At 41.2% G+C, this 20,848-nt stretch overlaps 1 protein-coding gene across 1 annotated transcript in view; it reads right to left on the bottom strand.

The window, feature by feature from the left end:
• Positions 1-20,848, bottom strand: part of sorcs3a (sortilin related VPS10 domain containing receptor 3a) — a 215,085-nt gene that overhangs the window by 36,623 nt on the left and 157,614 nt on the right. The window contains exons 8-17 of the mRNA XM_070972419.1: positions 18,941-19,030; positions 18,401-18,580; positions 14,391-14,537; positions 12,195-12,297; positions 10,950-11,026; positions 9,825-9,916; positions 8,522-8,629; positions 7,403-7,520; positions 7,172-7,305; positions 3,962-4,075 (exon numbers count right to left, since the gene is read on the bottom strand). Coding sequence (XP_070828520.1) covers positions 3,962-4,075; positions 7,172-7,305; positions 7,403-7,520; positions 8,522-8,629; positions 9,825-9,916; positions 10,950-11,026; positions 12,195-12,297; positions 14,391-14,537; positions 18,401-18,580; positions 18,941-19,030 — 1,163 coding nt within the window. The remainder of the gene's footprint in view (positions 1-3,961; positions 4,076-7,171; positions 7,306-7,402; positions 7,521-8,521; positions 8,630-9,824; positions 9,917-10,949; positions 11,027-12,194; positions 12,298-14,390; positions 14,538-18,400; positions 18,581-18,940; positions 19,031-20,848) is intronic.

The following is a 20,848-nucleotide window of genomic DNA, read 5'->3' as shown; positions in this document are numbered from 1 at the left end:
GAGTAATTTTAACTTCAAGGATGAGTAGTAGAATGTAACACTGACATAATCTCAGCTGAGCTCCGTTGAGGAGTTTATGCCAGTGGTAGAAGCAGTACTCAGATCATACACTTAACATGAAACTTTGTAACTTTAAGAGACAACATAACCCTACAAATAAAAAGCAGAAATAATAATATATAAAACGACCTTGCTCAGTTCAGTACACTCAAAGGTTTTGCCCGTACAGCCTTACCTTGGTTTAGTAGGACCAATAGCTTAAAGTGGCTAATGTTAGCTTAAGTTAGCAATCTTAAGATAGATGCTGTGTTACTGACATTAATAGTCCAAGCTCAAACACTTTATTGTCACATGTGCAACACATATACCTTATTTTCTATTAGCATATGAATGTATCAGGTGAACATAAATGTGTCAACTGTAATGTATAAAACCAATAAAGTAATAAGAATATTTGCTGTGCCATAAAGCAACTGACTCCAAAGAATATTGGGAAATTACAACAAATTAACTGTGCAATTATCCTGTAATTTTCTCCTGTTGAATAGTTTTGCTTTGAGTAAATGTATGAGTACTCCCAAGTTACAGGTACATGTCCTGCATTCAACTTCAACTTAAGTATTAAGAGTAAAAGTATTCATCATAGAGACAGAATGTCCCAATTCAGGGTGTTAAATTACAGAGCCCCAAAAACTTTGTTTTATCTTGTGTTCGCAAGATTGTTGATCCATTAAAATATAAGTAGCATTTTATTGTAGCTGGCTGAAGGGTAGCTAATTTTTAATGTATACCTTTGAAGCTCTTTGGTAGTTCAGTGACCCTGCAGCCCATTTCCACTGATATTTTGAGATAAGATACAAAGTTTTTTTATCCCACATCGGGGAAATTAAATTGTTACAGCCAGCCAAGTCAGGCTCGTACTAAAAAAACGCAAAAACAGCAAAAACAGTGGGACCAAACGGTCAAAATAAATAGTATACAGGATACAGAATAACAAATCTATGTATATGCACAATATGTAGTTTCTCAGAAAAGTGTTGCCAATATGGATATATACAGTGTTATTGCAACAGTTACAAAAATACAACAAATTAATAAAAAAAAAAAAAAACATGATTTAGAATTGGGGAAAAAACACCACCAACACAATGCTACATTACATGATGCTGGAGTTTAACAGTCTGACAGCTGTTGGGATGAAGGACCTGTGGTAGCGTTCTTTCTTACAGACTGGATGCAACAGCCTGTTACCGAAGGACCTGCTTAAGCCCCCCTACAGTCTTATGCAGGGAGTGGGATGTATTGTCCATGATCGATATCAGCTTGGCTCTTACCCACCTCCTTGATGTTGTACAGAGGGCAGTCCAGGGCAGAGCCAGCTCTCCTGACCACTTTGTTTAGTCTTTTCCTGTCCCTCTCAGAGCTTCCACAACCCCAGCAGACCACTGTGTAGAAAACTGCAGATGCCACCACAGAGCCATAAAGTTTTTAACAGTCTCCTATGTACTCAGTCTTCTTAGGAGGTGTAGACAACTTTGGCCCCTCCTGTACAGGACATCTGTGTTGTTTGTCCAGTCCAGTTTGTGGTTAAGGTGAACACCAAAGTATTTGCACGTGTCCACAATCTCAATATCCAAACCCTGGATGCTGACCAGTGTAATCTGTGGCACATTCCTGCAGAAATCTCCTTTGTCTTGCCAGCATTTATGTGCAGGTGATTCAGTCTACACCAGTTGACAAAGTTGGTTATGGCCTCCCTGTGTTCCAGTTTGTCTCCCTGTGATACACATCCAACATGGCTGTGTCATCGGACAACTTCTGGATGTGACAGCTGTCAGTGTTGTGTCTGAAGTCCAATGTGTAGAGAGTGAAGAGGAAAGGAGAGAGCACTGTACCCTGCGGAGCCCCCGTGCTGCATTGCATCACATTGGACACACAGTCACGATGCCTCACATACTGTGGTCTGTTGGTGAGGTAGTTGATGGCCCACACAGTAAGCTGCCAATCTACTCTGGCTACTTCCAGCTTCCCCCTGAGCAGTGATGATTGGCTTGTGTTGGAAGCACTAGAGAAGTCAAAAGCATAACTCTCATTGTGCTTCCAGTATTCCCCAGGTGAGAAATGGATCTATAAAGCACGTAGACGACCGCGTCCTCCACACCAATGCCTGGTCAATATGCAAACTGTAGCGCGTCCAGCTTGCTGCTCACCAGGTGACGGAGATGATTCAGTACGATCCTCGCCATCGTCTTCATCAGGTGGGAAGGCAGCCAGTCTTAAGTGGCTGGGCTCCCTGGGATGCACGGTCATGAGGATTAGATCTACACAGGAGGTTTTCCCCAGGGCTGCAACTCTCTCCAATCTGAGGCTCATGTTGAAGATGCGCTGAATGACCCCACAGAGCCAATATGCACATTCCCTGAGCGGTCTGGAGCTGATGCCATCAGGGCCAGTAACTTTCCTCACCTTCATCTTCCTGAGCTCCTTCCTCACCTGATCTGCTGTCGCTGCTTCACAATTCTCTGGCGTTTTTCCCCTGAAGGTGATCCTCCAGCTTCCTCCTGTAACTGTCCTCTCCTTACCTCCCGTTTCAGCTCCATCTGCACCGTCCTCAGCTCATCTTTGTCCCCTGATCTAAGGAAGCTTCTTCTCATTCATTAGGGGCCTGCATAGGGGGCTACTGAATGAGGGGCCTTTGTGTTTGCATACAGTAAGTCCAGTGTTGTATTGTCTCTGGTGTGCCATTTAACATATTGGGTGAAGGTGGGGAAAGTGGAGCACAGGGAAACGTGATTTAAGTCACCAGAGATGAGGAGCACGGCCTGGGGATGTGATGTCTGCAGCAGTGAAACCACAATGTGTAGGAGCTCCCATGCTCAGAAGATAATATGGGTGAATGCCAATGGCTCTCCTTCTCCTTCCTCTCCTTTGCCCTCCTGTCCCATCTCAGCAGTTGAAAATTGTCTAGTGTAACATACGAGTCCAGCGTGAGTTCATTTAACCAAGTCTCTGTGAAGCATATGAGACTACGCTACTGGTACTCCCTCTGCAGTGTGGTTAGCTCTTCCATCTTATTAGGGAGAGATCTCATGTTCCACATAAGAAGAGATGGTATGAACATTTTTTTTTTACCATCTTTTCTTCTCACAGCACTTCGTCCCTAGCTCTGCATCTCCCCCTCCTTCTCCTTAATTCCTTGGGGATCTCCAGTCTTTCCACTAGGAATACGTTTCTGTTACTCAGAGCTATCAGTTCTTACCATATGTAAACAATGGAGCCATGGTTAAATGAATCTCGCAATGTTTTTTTTTTTTTCAAGTAATCTAAAAAAGAGTGGATCAGTGTTTTGCCTGATAAAAGCTTTCCCTCAACTCACTTTGATTCACATGCTCTCACTCCCCTGCTAGTTTTGCTACAGGACAAGTTAGAACATTTTGATTCTTATTAGTACATTGAATTTAGTGACCTCAAGTAAATCTCAACAAACTGTTGAACTCCAGCCTGAGCAGGTCCAATCAACATCTGTGGGTATGAAGGGTCCTCTATAATCTGATCAAAGATGATCAAACTTTAACTCTTATTAATTCAGTCATGTATAAAGTACAATATTTCTCTGAAATGTAGTACTACTTGTAGTACTAAAATTAATTAAGTTAATGTACCAGTTTGCTTTCCACCGCTTCTGTGTAGCTCTTCACGGACTGTATCAGAGTTTTGTATTCCCACAATGTAAGCATGTTTAAACCAGCAGCCACTTCCTACCGCACAGCATCTCATTCAGGTTTGCAACTCTAAATCATATTAAATCTGAGATCTCTATCTGCTCTTAAGCCTTTCTTGAGCATCCAAGAAAAAGCCACCATAACAGACACATTTGCACAAAGAAAAAATACACAGAAATGTATATACATGATTCAGTAATAATGAATAATGAATTCCTATTAAATAACATAGTCCTCACCCTGTACTGTTGAGGTAGTTTTGACCCTGGCTGCAGCTTCTGGAGATGGTAGAAGGATTGAACCAGAAGGCAGGCCGGCAGTTCCCGTCACCTCGCCGCTCATATCCATAATCACTGTCGGACAACAAAGCACATCCACACGGCACCTGATCAATATCAGCATGTGAGAAGGGACATATTGTCATATAGTGTGTTCCACATCCCTGACTTATCTATCTCTTTATTACTGGTGACCAGGGGCCCGTCTGGCACAGAGACGCGTCATTATTATGTATTGATTAAGACCACTGTTGACAAATGTGCTTACAGCAGTGTGAAGCAGTGTGTGGACACACACCATGGAGGGGGGCTGTTGCCATACACAAGGATGACTAACTCTTGCTGCCTGCTAGTGTTTCCAATCACAACATGATTTATATCTAACAAAGCAAGGTAAGCAAGTGCCCAATCTAATAACAGTCATGACATTGATTTATCAATTAATCACCAGGCCAAAACAAATAAACAAAACCAACAAGCCAGTGACTGACTAGTCCAGTTTGATTCTGTGATTACGACAGTGTGAACTACTCATTAACAAGCTGTCAAGGCAGATTGGTTGCACAGATGCATAAGGACAAAGAAGCAAAAGATTAGTTTGGTGAATTTGGAACAGAACAGCTAAAAGCATATCTTGAGAGTGAGATTGTGTGCAACTGTGTTAAAGCTATGTGTGCACACAGAATTGGCATTGTGGTTTCATCATTTTAAAAAATCACACCTCTTTTTTTGGTGCTACTTTAGTCACTTGGAAACTTCTAATTATCAGAAGAAATCAATTTAAACAAACAACAGCTTCAGTGTTCTTTGATTTTTTTGGTGCCAATGCCAACACAATACCTCAGTTTTGATACCAAAATAAAACTTTTTCCAATATCTTAGTTTGAGGAGGAAAACCATCTTTTTCCACAAACACTTTTTTCCATTTAAAAACAGATGCTCCATGTATCACTTTTTAATGTCCTAAAGCAACGTTCTGGGGAACAAATGAGGGCAGGCATATATCACTTTCCTGTAACCAGAACAACCAATTGAAAGACCGCCAGGAGTAGAAGGGATTTTTATGTTAGTAGTTCACATAAATTGAGTGGAGATACCTTGTAATAATGAGTCTTGCAAACAGCATAAAGTAAAGTAGGACTGACCTGTTTTCTTCTTCTCTCAGCTTGTCGTAAAAGGTTGTATAATAAGTCAAATTAAAGGGGCTGCTTTCACCCAAAAAAGGTGGGGGCCTGACACAGTACCTGGATGTGCTGCTGACATCTGCACGCTTATTTGCCTCCACACCATAAGTTGTGTGAGAAGGTTGATAATATTCTTAGTAGTTTGAAAACAGATATAACAGCACTTGTAATGTTGAACTATTCACACACTGTATCGCATCTGTTTAATCCTTATAAAAACGACAGGGACTCATGGTGGTGCTAAAGTGCCAAAACCATTTTTTGGCTAAAATAGCTGTGCACGATGACCTCCTGTAGACCTGTTGTGACCACAAGGGTGTCAGACAATTAACTGACACGCTGTACAGGGCTGGGCAGATGAATAAACTTTTGTAGATGAGATACCGTGTGTTAATTAGTATGCTTCAGAGAAAATGTTTACTAACCTTGAAGATTACCCCATTGTGATGTTTACCCCATTTTGAGTCTTTATGCTAAGCTAAGCTATCACGTCCTGATACTGAGCACAGGAGACTGGTATCAACCTTTTCATCTAACTCTTGTGAATCTTGTTCTGTATACAATGATGGAATTGGACAATTTGCAGCCAGGTCTCCCCCTTGTGTAGCACCACTCAAGCTAATCATGTGGCAGAGAGATTCTTCACACCTCAAATAACGTTCAAGGATTTGAGCACTAGAATTGTAAATATGCACCGAGTAATTTCCTATAGAGAGAGAGTGAGCAAGATAGACAGCCAGACATCAGACTCACAGAGACACAGGAAGAAAAGAAAACTAACTTTACAGCAGTTCAATGGGAACCAATTAGCACTCACTCCCTGACCTTCTACAGACACTATTTACATAACTGCTGTACATTTTGGCTTTTTTCACTTCCCTGTCATAACAAGATAAAAAATACAACCATTTAGGATTTGCATACAAATTGAAACTATTTACACACCCCCCACCCCACTTCGTCTCAACAGAATTACAAGCATAGCGAGCTTACAGACAGATGTGACAGAGACAGGCATTAGGAGCAAATTGTGTACAACGATCCAAAATTTATCAGATTATTGAAAAACGCGCAGCCAATGGAGTAAATTAATGAGACACATGAATGGCATATACAATAGATCCCCTTAAAGGGCTTAAAATTGGCCTCCAGGATGAAAAGTGAAAACGGTGTTTGTCTGGAACTCCTCTTTTGTCCGGACTGTACGCTTCAGTTGTTGCACTGTTAATTCATTCAGGATGACACACACTGCTGAGGAATAAATCATCCACTTTACATATTTTCTCTTTTCCTCAGAGGTGTTTTTTTTTTTTGTAGTTTTGTTTCCTTTTGCTTTGTTTTGTTTAACAGATGTAACCATCTCTGGTCTGTAGTATTTCTACAAGAGTGCATCCATGAAGCAAATTTTCTCTAGGATGTGCCTGTAGCCACTCTTTTTAGTAACAAATGCGATGAGAAAACCATTAAGAAAAGAGTCATATGTAAGAACACAGTGAACTAAAAGTAGATCTTCACAGTTCAAAACATTAGTGTTCTCTTCTGATCTGTGCATTTTGTTTGCCCGTTTTGCACCAAATGAAGCTTTTAAAGCTAGAGGGCTTAAGTGAGTGAGTAAGTTGTTAGTAGCTTAAGTAGGTAGGTAGGCTGGATCAACCTGGAGACCTGAAAACAACAAATGGCTATTGAATGGTAGCTGTTTTTCGAAGAAATCCCAGTGTTTTCAGCTTTTACTTTGACAAACAAGAGCATTTAATTTAACTAGCATTAAACTGAATGACCTGCTGAGTCACATCCATATTGTTACAAGCACTCATGTTTGGCAGCAAAGCACTTGCTTTGAAAGGAGTACGTCTACATGTGTGGCGGAGTTGGAGAACAAACATTGTTGTTAATGAAGCTCTCCTTCAGCAGACAATGGCGAGAAACATAATCCCCCTCGATGATTATGAAGAAAGGAGCTATTGTGCAAAGGAACACATCGTCTTACCATTCAAAATCATGAGCTCGGCAAATACAGGACTCAGCTGAGAGGATTCGGGAGTAGTCCTTTCCCAGCATGCAGTAGTTTCCAGGCCTGCGCTTCATATAAATTTGCTTTTGTCCCATCACACATGGCTCACCCTGTTGGCACAATAAGCATCATAACTACAATGAGTGATATTTCCTTTTATGGCATGAACAATAATATAGTCACTGGTGCACAGGTTGTTTTTCTTACCTGGTTGTGCAGGTGCCAGGTTTGATAGTCTTCCTCTGTGCATTTCCTGCTATAAACAGATTTGTAGTCTATCTTGATGAGCTGCCATTCTGAACGGTGGCTGAAGTGTCCAAAAAAGCTGCAAAGGCAAGGGACAAAATATAAGATGATCGAAATAATGTGAATCAACACAGATTTATGATACATCGGGTCTAATTTTTATAGCTCTGGCCATGAATTCTGTTAGTCAATATAACATTATCCTACCCAAAGTAAGTGATTAATCAGTGTCCAAAGCAGTAAAATTATCTAATATTTCACAAAGAAACAAAGATTAAAGTCTGAAAGATTCATCCAATTTTCAACTGGAACAACCTGAGAAAGAAATGCCATATCACAGTATGGCTGAACCGCTGCTGAACACAAGCTTCCACTGCCTTTTCGGGGGTCATAAGCCAAAATGGATGTAAGCCATTGGTCTAAAATGATTTGAAGGTGAAACCAAAAGTTAGTGCACTCAAACTGTCACCACCAGTCTGGCATTGCACAGGAAACCACTGAGCTGCTGATCTATGCCGAAGTAATCAATCAGGACCGTGTTTGTAAACTGTGATGGGTGTTTACAAAAGACAGGTTGGTTGATAATTCTAATTTGATTTCCCAAAGTGACAAACTCACAATAAATAATAACTAAAGATGTTTATTATTTTTTTATGATTGCTGATCATTTAGTCTGACTGTATGACTATTTAATTCCACTGTGAAATAGTCATGTTGTCAGGGACTTTAAGGTTTAACAATAGCAGTGGCATTAACAAGTGATTTCCCTATGAGCAAAGCCACTTGTCAGGTGACATAATATCCAGAAAGGTCTGGTTAACAGCCCTGTATGACCCGTTACCTGCCCCTCAGAAATGTGGCTTAATAAATACTAAATACCGCAGAGCTTTGAATGGACACCTTCTTTAAAGGTCTCCCATCTCTCTGGCCTTTCTACTGAGAAAAAATAACATATAGGGCCAAACAGAGAAGAGAAAATACCATTCACCTTTGACTCAGCCCACAACACCCTCTGAAAGGACAGAGAAATCAACATCTCTCAACACGTCATTCATCCCTTCTTGGATTGTCATTACTTACGTCATGATTTGGTTCTCAGCCCCAGCCTCCACCAAGACTCCATCCACGAACAGAGGCACTGAGGAGAAGCTGTGTTGGGTCCACTGCCTCCCCTCGTCAAAGCTGACCCTGTGTATGTGTGTCAGAACGCATTTCCATCAAAAACACAGCAACAGTGAAGGCACGGAAACAGATGCTCTCTATTAGAGCCCGGTCATATGAGGGGATTTAGGTGGGGATCAGGATGACTGGCTTGTCTCAACACACAAGTCTCTGAGTCTCTGTGCAATTAGCTACTGTAGCTTTGGGTGAATATCAGAAAGCTGAGCATTAAAGGCATATTTAAGAAACAGTCAGTCTGTTTATCAAAGCAAAGATGCACAAAACTGCGTTCAGAGCATGTCGAAAAGGAAAAGAGCGATGTCACGGGTCCTGGGTAATGTCTACACAGAGGTGAAAAAAACAAGACCAGAATAGAACTGTTTCATGTTCAGCTACAAAACTGGAGAGGGAGAAGGAGACAGAAAAAAAGAAAAAAAATTGGACAGCTTTCATCACTGGGGCCGGGGCTCTATTGATTCTGACAGCTTATCAACATCGGTGCAGACGTGAGAACAACTACGACTACCTGAGTGTGACATGGGTCGAAACAGTGCCTGTGCTTGGAAGAAAGAAAATTCCCCCATGTTGCCTCAAAAAACCTCCACTGCCTTCATTTGGATAAAAGCAATGACTACACATGCACCTATTATGAGATTCAGACAGGGGAAGTGTTTAACTCAACAGTGGCTGGGAAAGCAATACTGTTCCTTAGCGGCTGTACAGTGGCTGTAAAGATACACAGGCTTCTCTCTATCTGTCATTTTTTCACTTCCTCTACCATCACACTTAAATTGGTTTGGAGACAAAAACCCAGCAGGCTACACTTCACTGGCTCTAAAACTAATTTCAGAATTGTTGCAAAAGCGACTGGAGAACAGATCTGGTCTCACTTGGATTAGCCTGCACTGAGGCACAGCGTAGGCAACTGATTTGGCAAGAGGAAGGCAATGTGTTAATGTTGGGGGGGCGGGGGTGGGGTGGAGGTGCTGAGACTGCTGCCTGTTAATGATAAGTGGTTTGAAAAAAATCTCTCAGATTAAACTTTTTTCTTTCAACAACCACAAAGTGCACCACTAAATAAATCAAGTGTTCATATATAATATATATATGTGCTCACTTTTTGGAACCAGAAGCATTGAATTAACCTAAAAATAGCAGTAGGAAATTGGAAAAGCAATTCAAGAGAGGGAGAGCATCCAAAAAAGATCTCAAATGGACGTACCACAAATGTCTGGTTGGCACTGATGGCTGTTTGACAGCGACGAGGGCCCCTCCTTTGTCCAGAAACCACACATTGTGCTCCTCCTCAAAAATCTGAACAGAGACATGCAGACATTGCTGGTACTGGGAAAATCCTTGTTTTGTTTTTGGTCTAAATGGTTTTATTTTTCTCTAAATGCACACATTTTGCAAGAGTTACTTTACTCCAGAGAGAGAGAGAGAGAGAGAGAGAAAGAGAGAGAGACAGAGAGAGAGAGAGAGAGAGAGAGAGAGAGAGAGAGAGAGAGAGTAAAAGTGTTAACATAATGTTTGAAAATACAAACAGTAAATCCAACATCTGTATAGCTTGTCCAAGTGTGCTTTTCACAAAGCAACATGGATCATGGGTTTTCTGACTGACTCAACATATATGTGATGTATGAAGCCATCAAGTGCATATTTAATACCCTTTCACAAGGTCCTTGTGTTAAGTCAGTTGGAGATGGACTTTTCAGCCAACTCAGAGGTATATGAATTTGCTACCCAGCTGAAGCTGATTAAATCTGCTAGCTGCAGTTTTCATTTTAGTCTGCAAAACAGAAGGTCGCTGGATAGAAATGAAAAGCCTGCTTTTGTTTATATCTGTCTAAAATCAAGGATGTGCTTTTTCAAAAAATTTGTGTGAATTTAGAGTCATAAATCTCGTCCTGTTGTGATGGCTCTCACACAGGAGGCATTTATACCTGATGTAAGAAAAGCACACATGTTGCTGATGATGTTAACAATGGCTCTGCTCCAGTGTGTCAGTAAGGCATGGTGGAGTGACAGTGAGCCAGCATGCACAATACCAGAACCCTGACACCTAAGCAGCTAAATGGAATTCAGCCATCATTCATTTTATCATTTACACTTTTGCTATTCCAACTGTGACATGTCAAAACATCATGTGAACAAGGCTTTTTGTAAACGGTGAAAACAGTGGGATGTGGTTTAGCATGGTGTCAGCTGGGATGTATAGCAAGACTCTAATACTTACTGAAATACTATACATTTTGAAAACCAGTAGCTGCTCTGTCAACAGTTCAAACTATTGTACTGAGTGTGTCAGTTGGCTGGATCTTGGTGTGATTTGTGGTGTGAAGCTCACCTGTCTCCAGCTATTGCCAGCATCAGATGATATGAACATGCCAACGTTGTTGTATGACAGCTCTGCTCCGATATTTCCTGCAGTGGAAATGCCAAGAGAACACGTGACATAACCCAACTGCAGTGAGATCACACAAATAAAGAGCCATATGTGTTTTAAGTACATGCTGCCAATCACACCACGTCTCTGATTAAGTCATTCCTCTGGCTTGATTCCCAGATCAGCTTGCTGTCTCTTGATTCATATGAATAATACAGAGAAGACCTTAGGTTAATTCCTATGGATGCCTGCATCATTCAGGCAGCATAATATGAGATGTGGAGGAGGGCGGGTGCCTCCTTCGCTCTGGCAGTTTGCAGTGTTACAACACAATGCCTCCAAAGCTTTTCCCTGTGAGTGTGCAGTGAGTGAACTAGCTTCTTTTGTTGATCTGCTCTACTATCTTGGCCACGGCTCAGTAAATAGGCATGTGTTTGATCTGGATGGTGTTTGTCATGTTGGTGAGATGATCTCTGCACCAGCTGACGTCTTAAAAGGCGCAGCGGGCAAAGTGAATCGAGGTGCCAAAGCAAAGGCTCGGCCAGCAATACACACACACAAAGACACACTGTGCAAGCATGGCAGCAGAGATGTATGTTTATTCACCATTCACACACACCAAAGACAAAACAGACACATCTAAGGACAAACACACACTTACGTATGAACGTATACACTCACACACAACAAAAAAGCAGACTTTTTCTGCTGAAACCGCCACCGGTGCTAACACATCTATTTTGTTTTAACTCATCTTTCTTTGCTTCAACTCTTTCAAATGCTCTTTCCCTTGCAGGTGCAAAGACACTGCTCAACACAAGCTGGCTTTTGCTCCCACACATACACTGAATTGGCTGGGTGACGTGTCATCAGAACAGCTGGACATGTGATTGATAGCATGTTTGCCTGTGGAGGAGGCAAAGACCCTGCAGTGTGCATGTCCAGTGTAGCTTGAAGACAGCCGCTTAAGTTAGCGGGCATCAGAGGGGTCACATTGGTGCCGCATGAACTAGTCTGGTGGCTGACTGGTTGGATCACAGTACAACTCTTCATCCAAAATACCTTGCTTTCATAATTTGAAATTAAAGTTTTTACTTCAATGTTGCAAGCTGAGGCTAGACAATGGGAATTTGTTCAAAAGAGGAAAGGTTTAATGGACAGTCATTTAGCAAAACTGACGTTACTATGCGCAGTCTTTTGTCCTACCTGTGGCCACTATTATCCCTGGTGCAGAGCTCTTAGTGGAGATTGTTCCTGACAAGTAAGGGTTCTCTGACATTTGCAACTGGAGATGGAGTGAACAGAAAGGCTGCAGAGGAAGGAAGAAGAAAAAAACATGTTAAATTAAAGGGAAAAGAAACAGGTCGACACAGATCTCAAAATACTGCATATTTATATGGAAAACTATAATTAATGAGCCAGGAATTGCTCATGAAGAGTACTGATCACTTTGTCTATGTTGTAATATAATGGATCATATTAAAGTAAAAATGATACAAATAATCTTACCATTGCATTTTGCAATTGACAGAGATTATCATTTTGAAAACAAAACCATCAAAAAACAAGCCAGATTCATTAGTCTCCCAAAGAGAACCAACTGTGTCTTCACAAGTTTTTTAATTGCATTTAATCTGCCATTAAAACAAAGGGTGATGGAATTTGCATCAAGGTATGAAGCCAAGTCTCCAGGGCATGCACACAACAGAAGACAATTACATTTGTTAACAGAGCAAAAAAAAAAAAAGGATCTGCCTTCATCTTTGCAGCAGACAGTGTGTCAGTGGTGTAAGGACATCAAGAGCAGTGGGACTGAACAGGGTAATCAAAAGGAATCTACGGCAGTAATTAAAATGTCACATGAATGCACAATCACAGGGAACCTGTAAGCCACACCACACGGCCCTGAAATCACCTCTTAAACAGCATGAAGTCCCCCTAATGTCTCAGACATGATCCCTCCTAACAGTCATCCTGTTCGTCGTAGTTGCAGGGAGGCTGTCTAATGAGGAACAAGACACCATGGATCTGCCAGTGTAGCACGTTATCTGCCTCATTTTTGAAGCACAATTTGCAATTTCCACAGTGTTTATCATTGATAAACTCCTGTACTAAACACTAATATTGGCTTTTGCCACAGTATGACTCCATAGCAATAATTGGCAAAAGTGAACTATTAGAAATTGCATTAGTTTTGCCACTTTATTGTACATCAGATTGTTTCTGCAATGCAGCTTTTTAGGTTTTCAGGGGAAAGGAGGAATGTTGCATCGCCAGTTAAGTGCCACTTTCTAATAAGGAACCATTCATAAAAGGTTTACTGTAATGGCTTTATTAATGGCCAATAAACAATAAACTAATGTTTTCTACATCAGTAATTATCCATTAATACACAACAAACATAAAACAACATTCCATTTGCCAAAATGTGAAAAATGTAAAATAATCCAGATCGGCAATATTAATTATTGGTAAAATGAGTGGATTTTTATTCACAAGCCCCATGATTTTCAAAAAGCCAGAGTCCACTGAAGGATCCTTTGTTAAGGTTTGGGGTTTGAAGGATCACTCTCTTCTTGTCTTCTTGTCTTGTTCTTCCCACCTTTGTGATTGTTGATTAGTCTCACTTGTCCCCCATTAGCCCTTCCTCTCCAGTGTATTAAAGTCTGTCTTTTTCCCTCAGTCTTTGTCAATTTGTCTTTGTACCTTGTGTGTCAAGTATTCCAACCCTTTCCAGTATTTCCCCAGTGTTTTTGGATGGTGGTTTTGTTTGTTCTGGACCTCGTCTTTTTTTGGTCTTTTTCCTCCCTGCTGCCCTGCTTGCCTGTTTGGACTGCCTCCTCTGGTTTTGACCCTTGCCTGTCCCACCATCCACTAAACCTTTTGTTCTTGCCTTTTTTTTTTTTTTTTTGAATAAATCACTTGAACTACACCAGCCCCACTTCTGTAGTCTGCGTTTGTTTCCCTATACAATAACACAAGTGTCACAGCACAAATCGGCCAGTCATGGACCAAGAGCATGCATGTTCTCATTTGCTTCACTCAATTTGGAACATGGCATGAAACTGCTTCAAGTAGGGAATATAATAATTTGCATTACAATCTGTGCAATAACTGAACCGAACATGAACATGTGAGACAATCTGTGCACCTGGGCAATAACCTGTGCAATATTTTTGGTACATTTTCTTAGGATGATGTTGTTTCTCTTTCCCTTTCTATTAGACCCCTTTGTATATACTGTGTTAATTGCATGCACTTGTTGTCTTTTTGAATATTCTATTCACTTATTGATGCTGCTGTGAAATTTGGAATTTCCCCTCGGGGGACGAATAAAGGAATATTGAATTGAATTGAGTTTACATCTCCTATAAAACATGACCAGAAAAGGCAAATTCTTACCAGTATGCAGTGAATGTCATTTCCATCCAGGTCAGTAGCAGGAGCCTGCAGGAGTCTCCAGTCCCGACCTTTATTGTAGGTGATGTAGGTCTTGACCTGGTTGTCTTGCCTCTTATTAGCAATCAACATGCCCTTAATTCCTGCCACCTGATGGACACAGACACACGACAGGTTGAATCTAAACTTTACCCTCTTGAGTTGAACCAGCAAGGAGCATTTTATATTTGTCCCTCTGGTAAGAGTTTACTTCATTGCAGATGAAAAAGCATACCCAGTCCTCTCATCAGAAAGGGCATTTAGTGTACGGAGGCAGCAATCTTCATGACACAAGCTCAGTTAAATGCAAATGCAGTGCTTATCCTTTCTTGCAGTCTGGCAGACACCATCAGCAGAGTCGGCTGCATTCTTATACAGTGCTAAGTGCTATCTGTAATTATATCCCTACACGTCTCAGCAATCCAGACATTACAAGATGAAGACCGCTGAGAAGTGACACCTTGTCTGTTTTCTCAGAATCAATCTGCACCTCCCAAAACACACACATACATACAAACACACTCATACAGACACAAACTTCTCTTCCAAAATCCTCCCTGCTAGTTGTCTCTCAGGGATTAGACATATTCCTCAACTAAACCAAAGCCTGATATGCAATGGAAAGGACAGAGTCCCTCCAAATGGTTGCCATAGTGAGGGGCTCCAGTTGGATATGTTTCCCTCCCTGAAGGGACAGGTCTGTATAAGTGGCACTAATAGGCAGTACATGTGACATTGTCACAGAAACATGGTGCTCAGGATGGATGCAGCTAACGAGGGTCCTCCTGCGTCCTTATCCAACCCGACCTGTCAATCACAGCAGTAATTTTTTACTGCCTCCGCCTCCTCTATCACATGTGCACACATAAACAAACGCACACATATACACACACCTCCTCACACCTGCACACAAACAAGAACCACACGCCCCAACCAGCATACTTTTCTCTCTATCCATCACTCACAGCACCCACACTCTACTTTCTTGACGACAAAGTGAAGGATGCAGACATAGATGCCGATTCTACAGCACAGATGACTCTTAGCAGTGCAGCATTAAAGGGATACTGCGGCATTTCGAGAAACAGGATACCTTTTAAAGCAGTTCTGCCATTTGCTGAATACCAACGGAGTAGAAATGAAAAAGAGAATAAAACATAGAGATCGTGCTGCAGCATGTGATCAAAGACAAAGAACACGCGGCTGGTTCAGATAATCTCTGCTTCCATCAGTGTAGCATGAGTCATAACTTTGACCAGAATGTAAAAATGGTAAACAGTGAACAATATTACATTTAATATTCTATTTTAATAGTTTCGAGGCAGAGGACAATGCACAATCTGAACCTCTACTCAGATCTCCTGCCATTGCCTCCAAAGACACATCTCTATTTGCTGAGTGTATTCAGCACTGGATATTGTTAACTTAGTTCTATTATCTTACAATAGGGAAATCTTAAATAACACAGAAGGTAGGTGACCTGATTGGTCAGCATTTACAGCACATGGAAGCTCTGTGCATTATAAATTCAGTCAACTTAGTTAGCAGTGAAGCACTGTTCCCAAAGCAAATTCCTGTACAGTTATTGTCCATTACAATAGAGCTGATCATTGATTGAATGATTATTTTCAATTCATTGGATATATCAGTTCTTTTCTACAATCTGCAAAGGGAAAAGGGGCATTTTTTAGAATGCCATAGCCCTTTTATTAAGTGCTTTTTACTCTTAACCATCCACTTGGGTCCCTGGAATTAGATTTTTCTTATGCAACATCCTATCAAAGCATATTTTTCCTATTTCTCTGAAATATTGTTTGCCCTCATAGAACATTAATGGGTGTGAAGAGGACCCCGAGCATTACTGTGTGTTTGTTTCTTCTTTTTTTCTTCAGTGCTGATCCTTTTTTCCTGGACATCTTCAATTTGCTTTTCTTAAACCAACAAAGTATTAATTTTTTTTAATCAGAGAAAACACATTTAAAGAGCTGGAACCAGAGATTCTTTGCCAACTTTGTTTGATAAATGACCCAAATGTTCAATGAATTTTCCGATTTCTCTATCGATTGTGAAATGAATTGATGAACAGTTTCAGTACTGTTTTGCACTTAAAGCTCCATTGATAAATTTCTGTTTTGGCCACTTGGGGGTAGCACAATAAGCTGAAAATGGAGCTAAGACATATTACTACTCTATAAAGTTGTTGCCTGTTTACATATCCAGCAGAAACAGCAACATTAGCATTCTTGTCATGTTTGTGTCCACCTGGTGAATGAAAGTCTATCCTTTTAAATCACTTTAGTCTCAATTAACTTCTAAAGGAAATATCTGCCTCTTTAAATATTAAAGTCTGTTATGGTCACCACCTGGTTGCTAACTTTGTCTGCTGTTTGTGACTTTATCGGTTTTTTTTGTTTGTTTGTTTTTTTGTTGAAACTCAGACAATGACGGGCTACATCATCATGAGTATCAGCATCATCCAGATCATCGAATGCTCTCCACTTCTTGTCTTCAGTCAGTCATTCAGAGCTGTTTGTAGTAAGGCAATAGGTGGATAAATGATTCTTGATGCAGTGAACCCAAGCCAATCAGGGAGATGATTGTGGGAAAGCCACCTGCTATAAACCACCTCTCAAATTGAAGGGAAGTTTAGTGGGTGATGTAGAATCCTGATGTCGACAGAAAATTAGTTTGCACAACAAAGGCCCATGATTACAGAAACTGCCCTTATCCAATGTGATTGACAATAAAATAATCTTTCTCATTTAGAAGATAATTGCACAATTTTCCATGTGGAAGTGGCATAATTGATTTTAAGGTGGAGGATACAGAGAGAACAGAGGCCCTCTGGGAAGAAACATGACTTCCAAGCAAAAGAACAAAACAACTTTCACATGCTTTGCTGTCTCCCCTCTGGTCTGACTAGAGCTGCGTCTTCTCTCTGGAACATTAGGTCTGTGAAGTGCAGTTTGTCAGGGTCTAACAACAATAAATGGGATGACTTCCACAGCATATATCTTCCCTCGTGTAATGGCTCTGATTTATCAGAGACAGCAGTGTATCATCTGTCTTTTGTTTAGGTTCTGATCATGAACATGGTTGTGACCATGTGACAAATGTAATTAAAACACCTTATTATCTCATGCTGCAGGGTGAAATGCCTTAACTACTGCTGCATGGTAACAGCAGCTGCACACACACACACACACACACACACACACACACACACACACACACACACACACACACACCACATACTGTGCAGGAAAAGTAATGGCATTGTTAATTACCACACCGCTGCCACTGCTACTGGCCAATATCTCACTTTCTTCACTCTCTCAGTCACACCTGCCAGTGTAGGAGTGATAAACTGGGTTCAACAGAGAGTGGAGGAAGAGAGAATTCTACTTTCCTGCAATGAATGCTAATGCAAACACATACAGTAGCTAGCCCAAAAGCTAACAAGGTCATTACAAGTCCAGAGGTGCATGGCAGTGAGCCCCATTAAGCATGATCTTCAAACTGTATGTGTCTGCTGTCAGGAAGATGGATGACCATAGTCTGTAATGTAAACCTATCCATATAAGACAAGTAACTGCAACACAGACCCTATCGCAAACAACACAAACTGATCAACTGCAGTTACTTTTTTTGAGCTGTTGCCAAATCATTATCATGTGGCCACATTAACAGTAGATCGAATGACTATGGATAATGTGATAGGAGTCGCTAGCAGCATCAGATCCAAAGAGAATTATCATCCCACTCTCCAGCTCCCTTCTAAGGTGTGTAGCTTTCAAAAAAAACTTTTTACTCCACAATTCATGTGTTGACACATCCATGTGCCTGTATTCTACAACAGATCTAAGAAGTAGTGAGACAGTAATGGTCCCTGACTTCCATTCTAACTGAGATTCAGTCAATGAAACCGCACTGTATGTGTCTCCCCGGGGCAGACAGTTTCATCAGGTGCCTACCTCATACAGGTCCAGCATCTGGTTCCCTCCGATGCCCCTAGTGGTCTTGACATTTTCCATGGCCAAGGTGAAGTAGATCCCTCTGGTGTCGGACAGGTAGAGGTTATAGGTGTCATTCTGGTTCCACTCCTGCACAGCCGCGAATACCTGCTTCTCATCAGTGCTGACAATGTGTAAATCCTATCAGGGAGCAGGGAGAGATTAAGAGGAGTTATGACTGGAGGCGGAGAGGTGACGGATTAGAACATGCTGACCCTGTGGGACTGGTCATGAGATCAATGCTGCGGTGTGAATATAAATGGTTGACGGCATATTATAAGGTATAACTCACTCTGGCTCGCTCATGCGTGATACCACTACTCAAAGTATGACTTAAAAGACAGTATGCCAGTGTTTAAAGGCAAATAAACAAAACATAAAAAAAGAAAAAAAAAGAAAAAAGGTGGTGACACGCCTTTCACGCCTTTCAATGACACTCTGTGACATTCTAAAAACAGATTTGTATCATAGTCATAGAAAATTAACAGTCATAACACTTACCTTCGGCAGGGAATATTTGGGAAGTTTGGTTTGTATAAACGAGTCTCTCTTGTAGGACACATAATAGGTGGCCCGTCCTGATGTAGGAACCTGCAACACATTACGTACAATTACCTTCATTTATTACATATTACATTTCCCGAGGCGAGCGAGGGTTTTATTGTCGCTTTGTTTTGCTTCTCGTTCATTTTCACTGTTTTCTCTCAGATTTGATGTGATGGAGCTTTGCTGCTGAACAAATGCCGAGGACACCTTGTATCAAGGCCTCATGTGTAACCTCATCACTGACACCATATCATATTTTCTCCAATCAATTGAAGTGGTGGGTGAAAGCACACATCAATCTCTCTCTCTCTCTCTCTCTCTCTCTCTCTCTCTCTCTCTCTCTCACTCTCTCTCACTCACACACACACACACACACACACACACACACACACACACACACACACACACACACACACAGTGCACCCAGGGTATTTTTTATAGACTTTAGGCCATTTATAGCAATCTCCTGGCTTGCATTCAGACGATGCTGCCCTATCTTGGTGTCAATGCACTTGGTGGTTTCAAAGTGGACTTTGGTAAATATCTCGTAGGACAATCGATAGTCTCATTATTCTTTGTCAAGAGAAATCTTTAAGTTCTCTAACCAAGCATCATCTGCCAGCAAGGAAAAAAAGTCATCCACAATGGTCTAGACCCTTTGCAAACACTCCAAGCTGTTAGTTGTTAGCTTATGCAGCAAGAAAACAGAGGGCTGGTGGATGTTGGAGAATTGTCATTAGCCTTGTGGTCACAGAAGCCAAGCACTTTATACACGCACACACAAGCAGAGACACACAGAGCAAAGAGAGGCGGCAGCTCTGTAACCCACTTTTCTCTCTTATCAATAATGACATGAAATTCATTAGAGGGAAACCTTCAAATCAAACTTCTGGTTCTCTGCTGAAGAGAAGTGATATAAGTATTAATGTTGTATGACAGGGCTGATTCTTTTAGTGATCTTGTAAGTGCTCTGAATGGCTCAGAAGAGAGAAAACAAGCTCTGAGAGGAGATATCGCGGGCGAGCAGTGAGCACTGCAGAAAAGTCCCACATGCAATCGAGTGAAGGAGCAAGAGATCGATGGACGGGTAACTAGAGGCGGTTTGAACTTTAAGAGGTATTGGTATGATTGATTTCTTTTTTTCCCCCATCCTTTTCAGGATCTTTCGTCTGTGACGCATAAGTGTTAAAATGCGGAGGTGCTAGAACTGAAGGGGAGGTTTAGGTTGAGTGCTTGTGAGTTTACTTGAGAGAATTCAGAGAGGTCAAACAGGATTGAAGGTTCTTTGGAGAACAACTCTATTTCTTTGCGTAATGTGCTGCCAAGGTCAGTAAGGCTTCAGGCGAAGGACTTGCCTGTAGGTTGCTCAGGTAAGGAGGAAGCTGAGAAATCCCTCTTCTCTACTGAATAAAACATTTAGTGGGATCAAAAGCTGGAAGAGCACCATTACAAGTACTTCTACAACTGCTACTACTGGAAATGATGATGTAAGGCAGAATATTGTTATATTTACTACAGTATAATATCCCGAATATATTATCAAAATATATATTTAATCACAGAAAAGTACAGCACAGTACTTAGAGCACAGTAGGGTGGGTTCAGGTTTGCAAGACTTGTACAGGTTGATATCAGACTGTGTGATGCTTGGTGGACTTTGGAGAGGTGAGGGATCAGGGTTTGGAGGATTTTCTAAAAATGATAGTCACTAGTTTGTTGTAAAAAGGAAGGTTTGTGGAGGACATGGGTCACCTCGTCTCTCAAGCATATGAGTGCTGTATAATTTTAGGAGCAACTGGTTCTGAAAATAGTGAATCTTATCTGGAGATTGTTGGAGGTGGTGCCAGCTGCTGCTACTGGTTT

The sequence above is a fragment of the Chaetodon trifascialis genome, chromosome 2 (assembly GCF_039877785.1).
Source record: "Chaetodon trifascialis isolate fChaTrf1 chromosome 2, fChaTrf1.hap1, whole genome shotgun sequence".
In the NCBI taxonomy this organism is placed as follows: domain Eukaryota; kingdom Metazoa; phylum Chordata; class Actinopteri; order Chaetodontiformes; family Chaetodontidae; genus Chaetodon; species Chaetodon trifascialis.
This window is presented reverse-complemented; position numbering and strand designations above follow the sequence as displayed.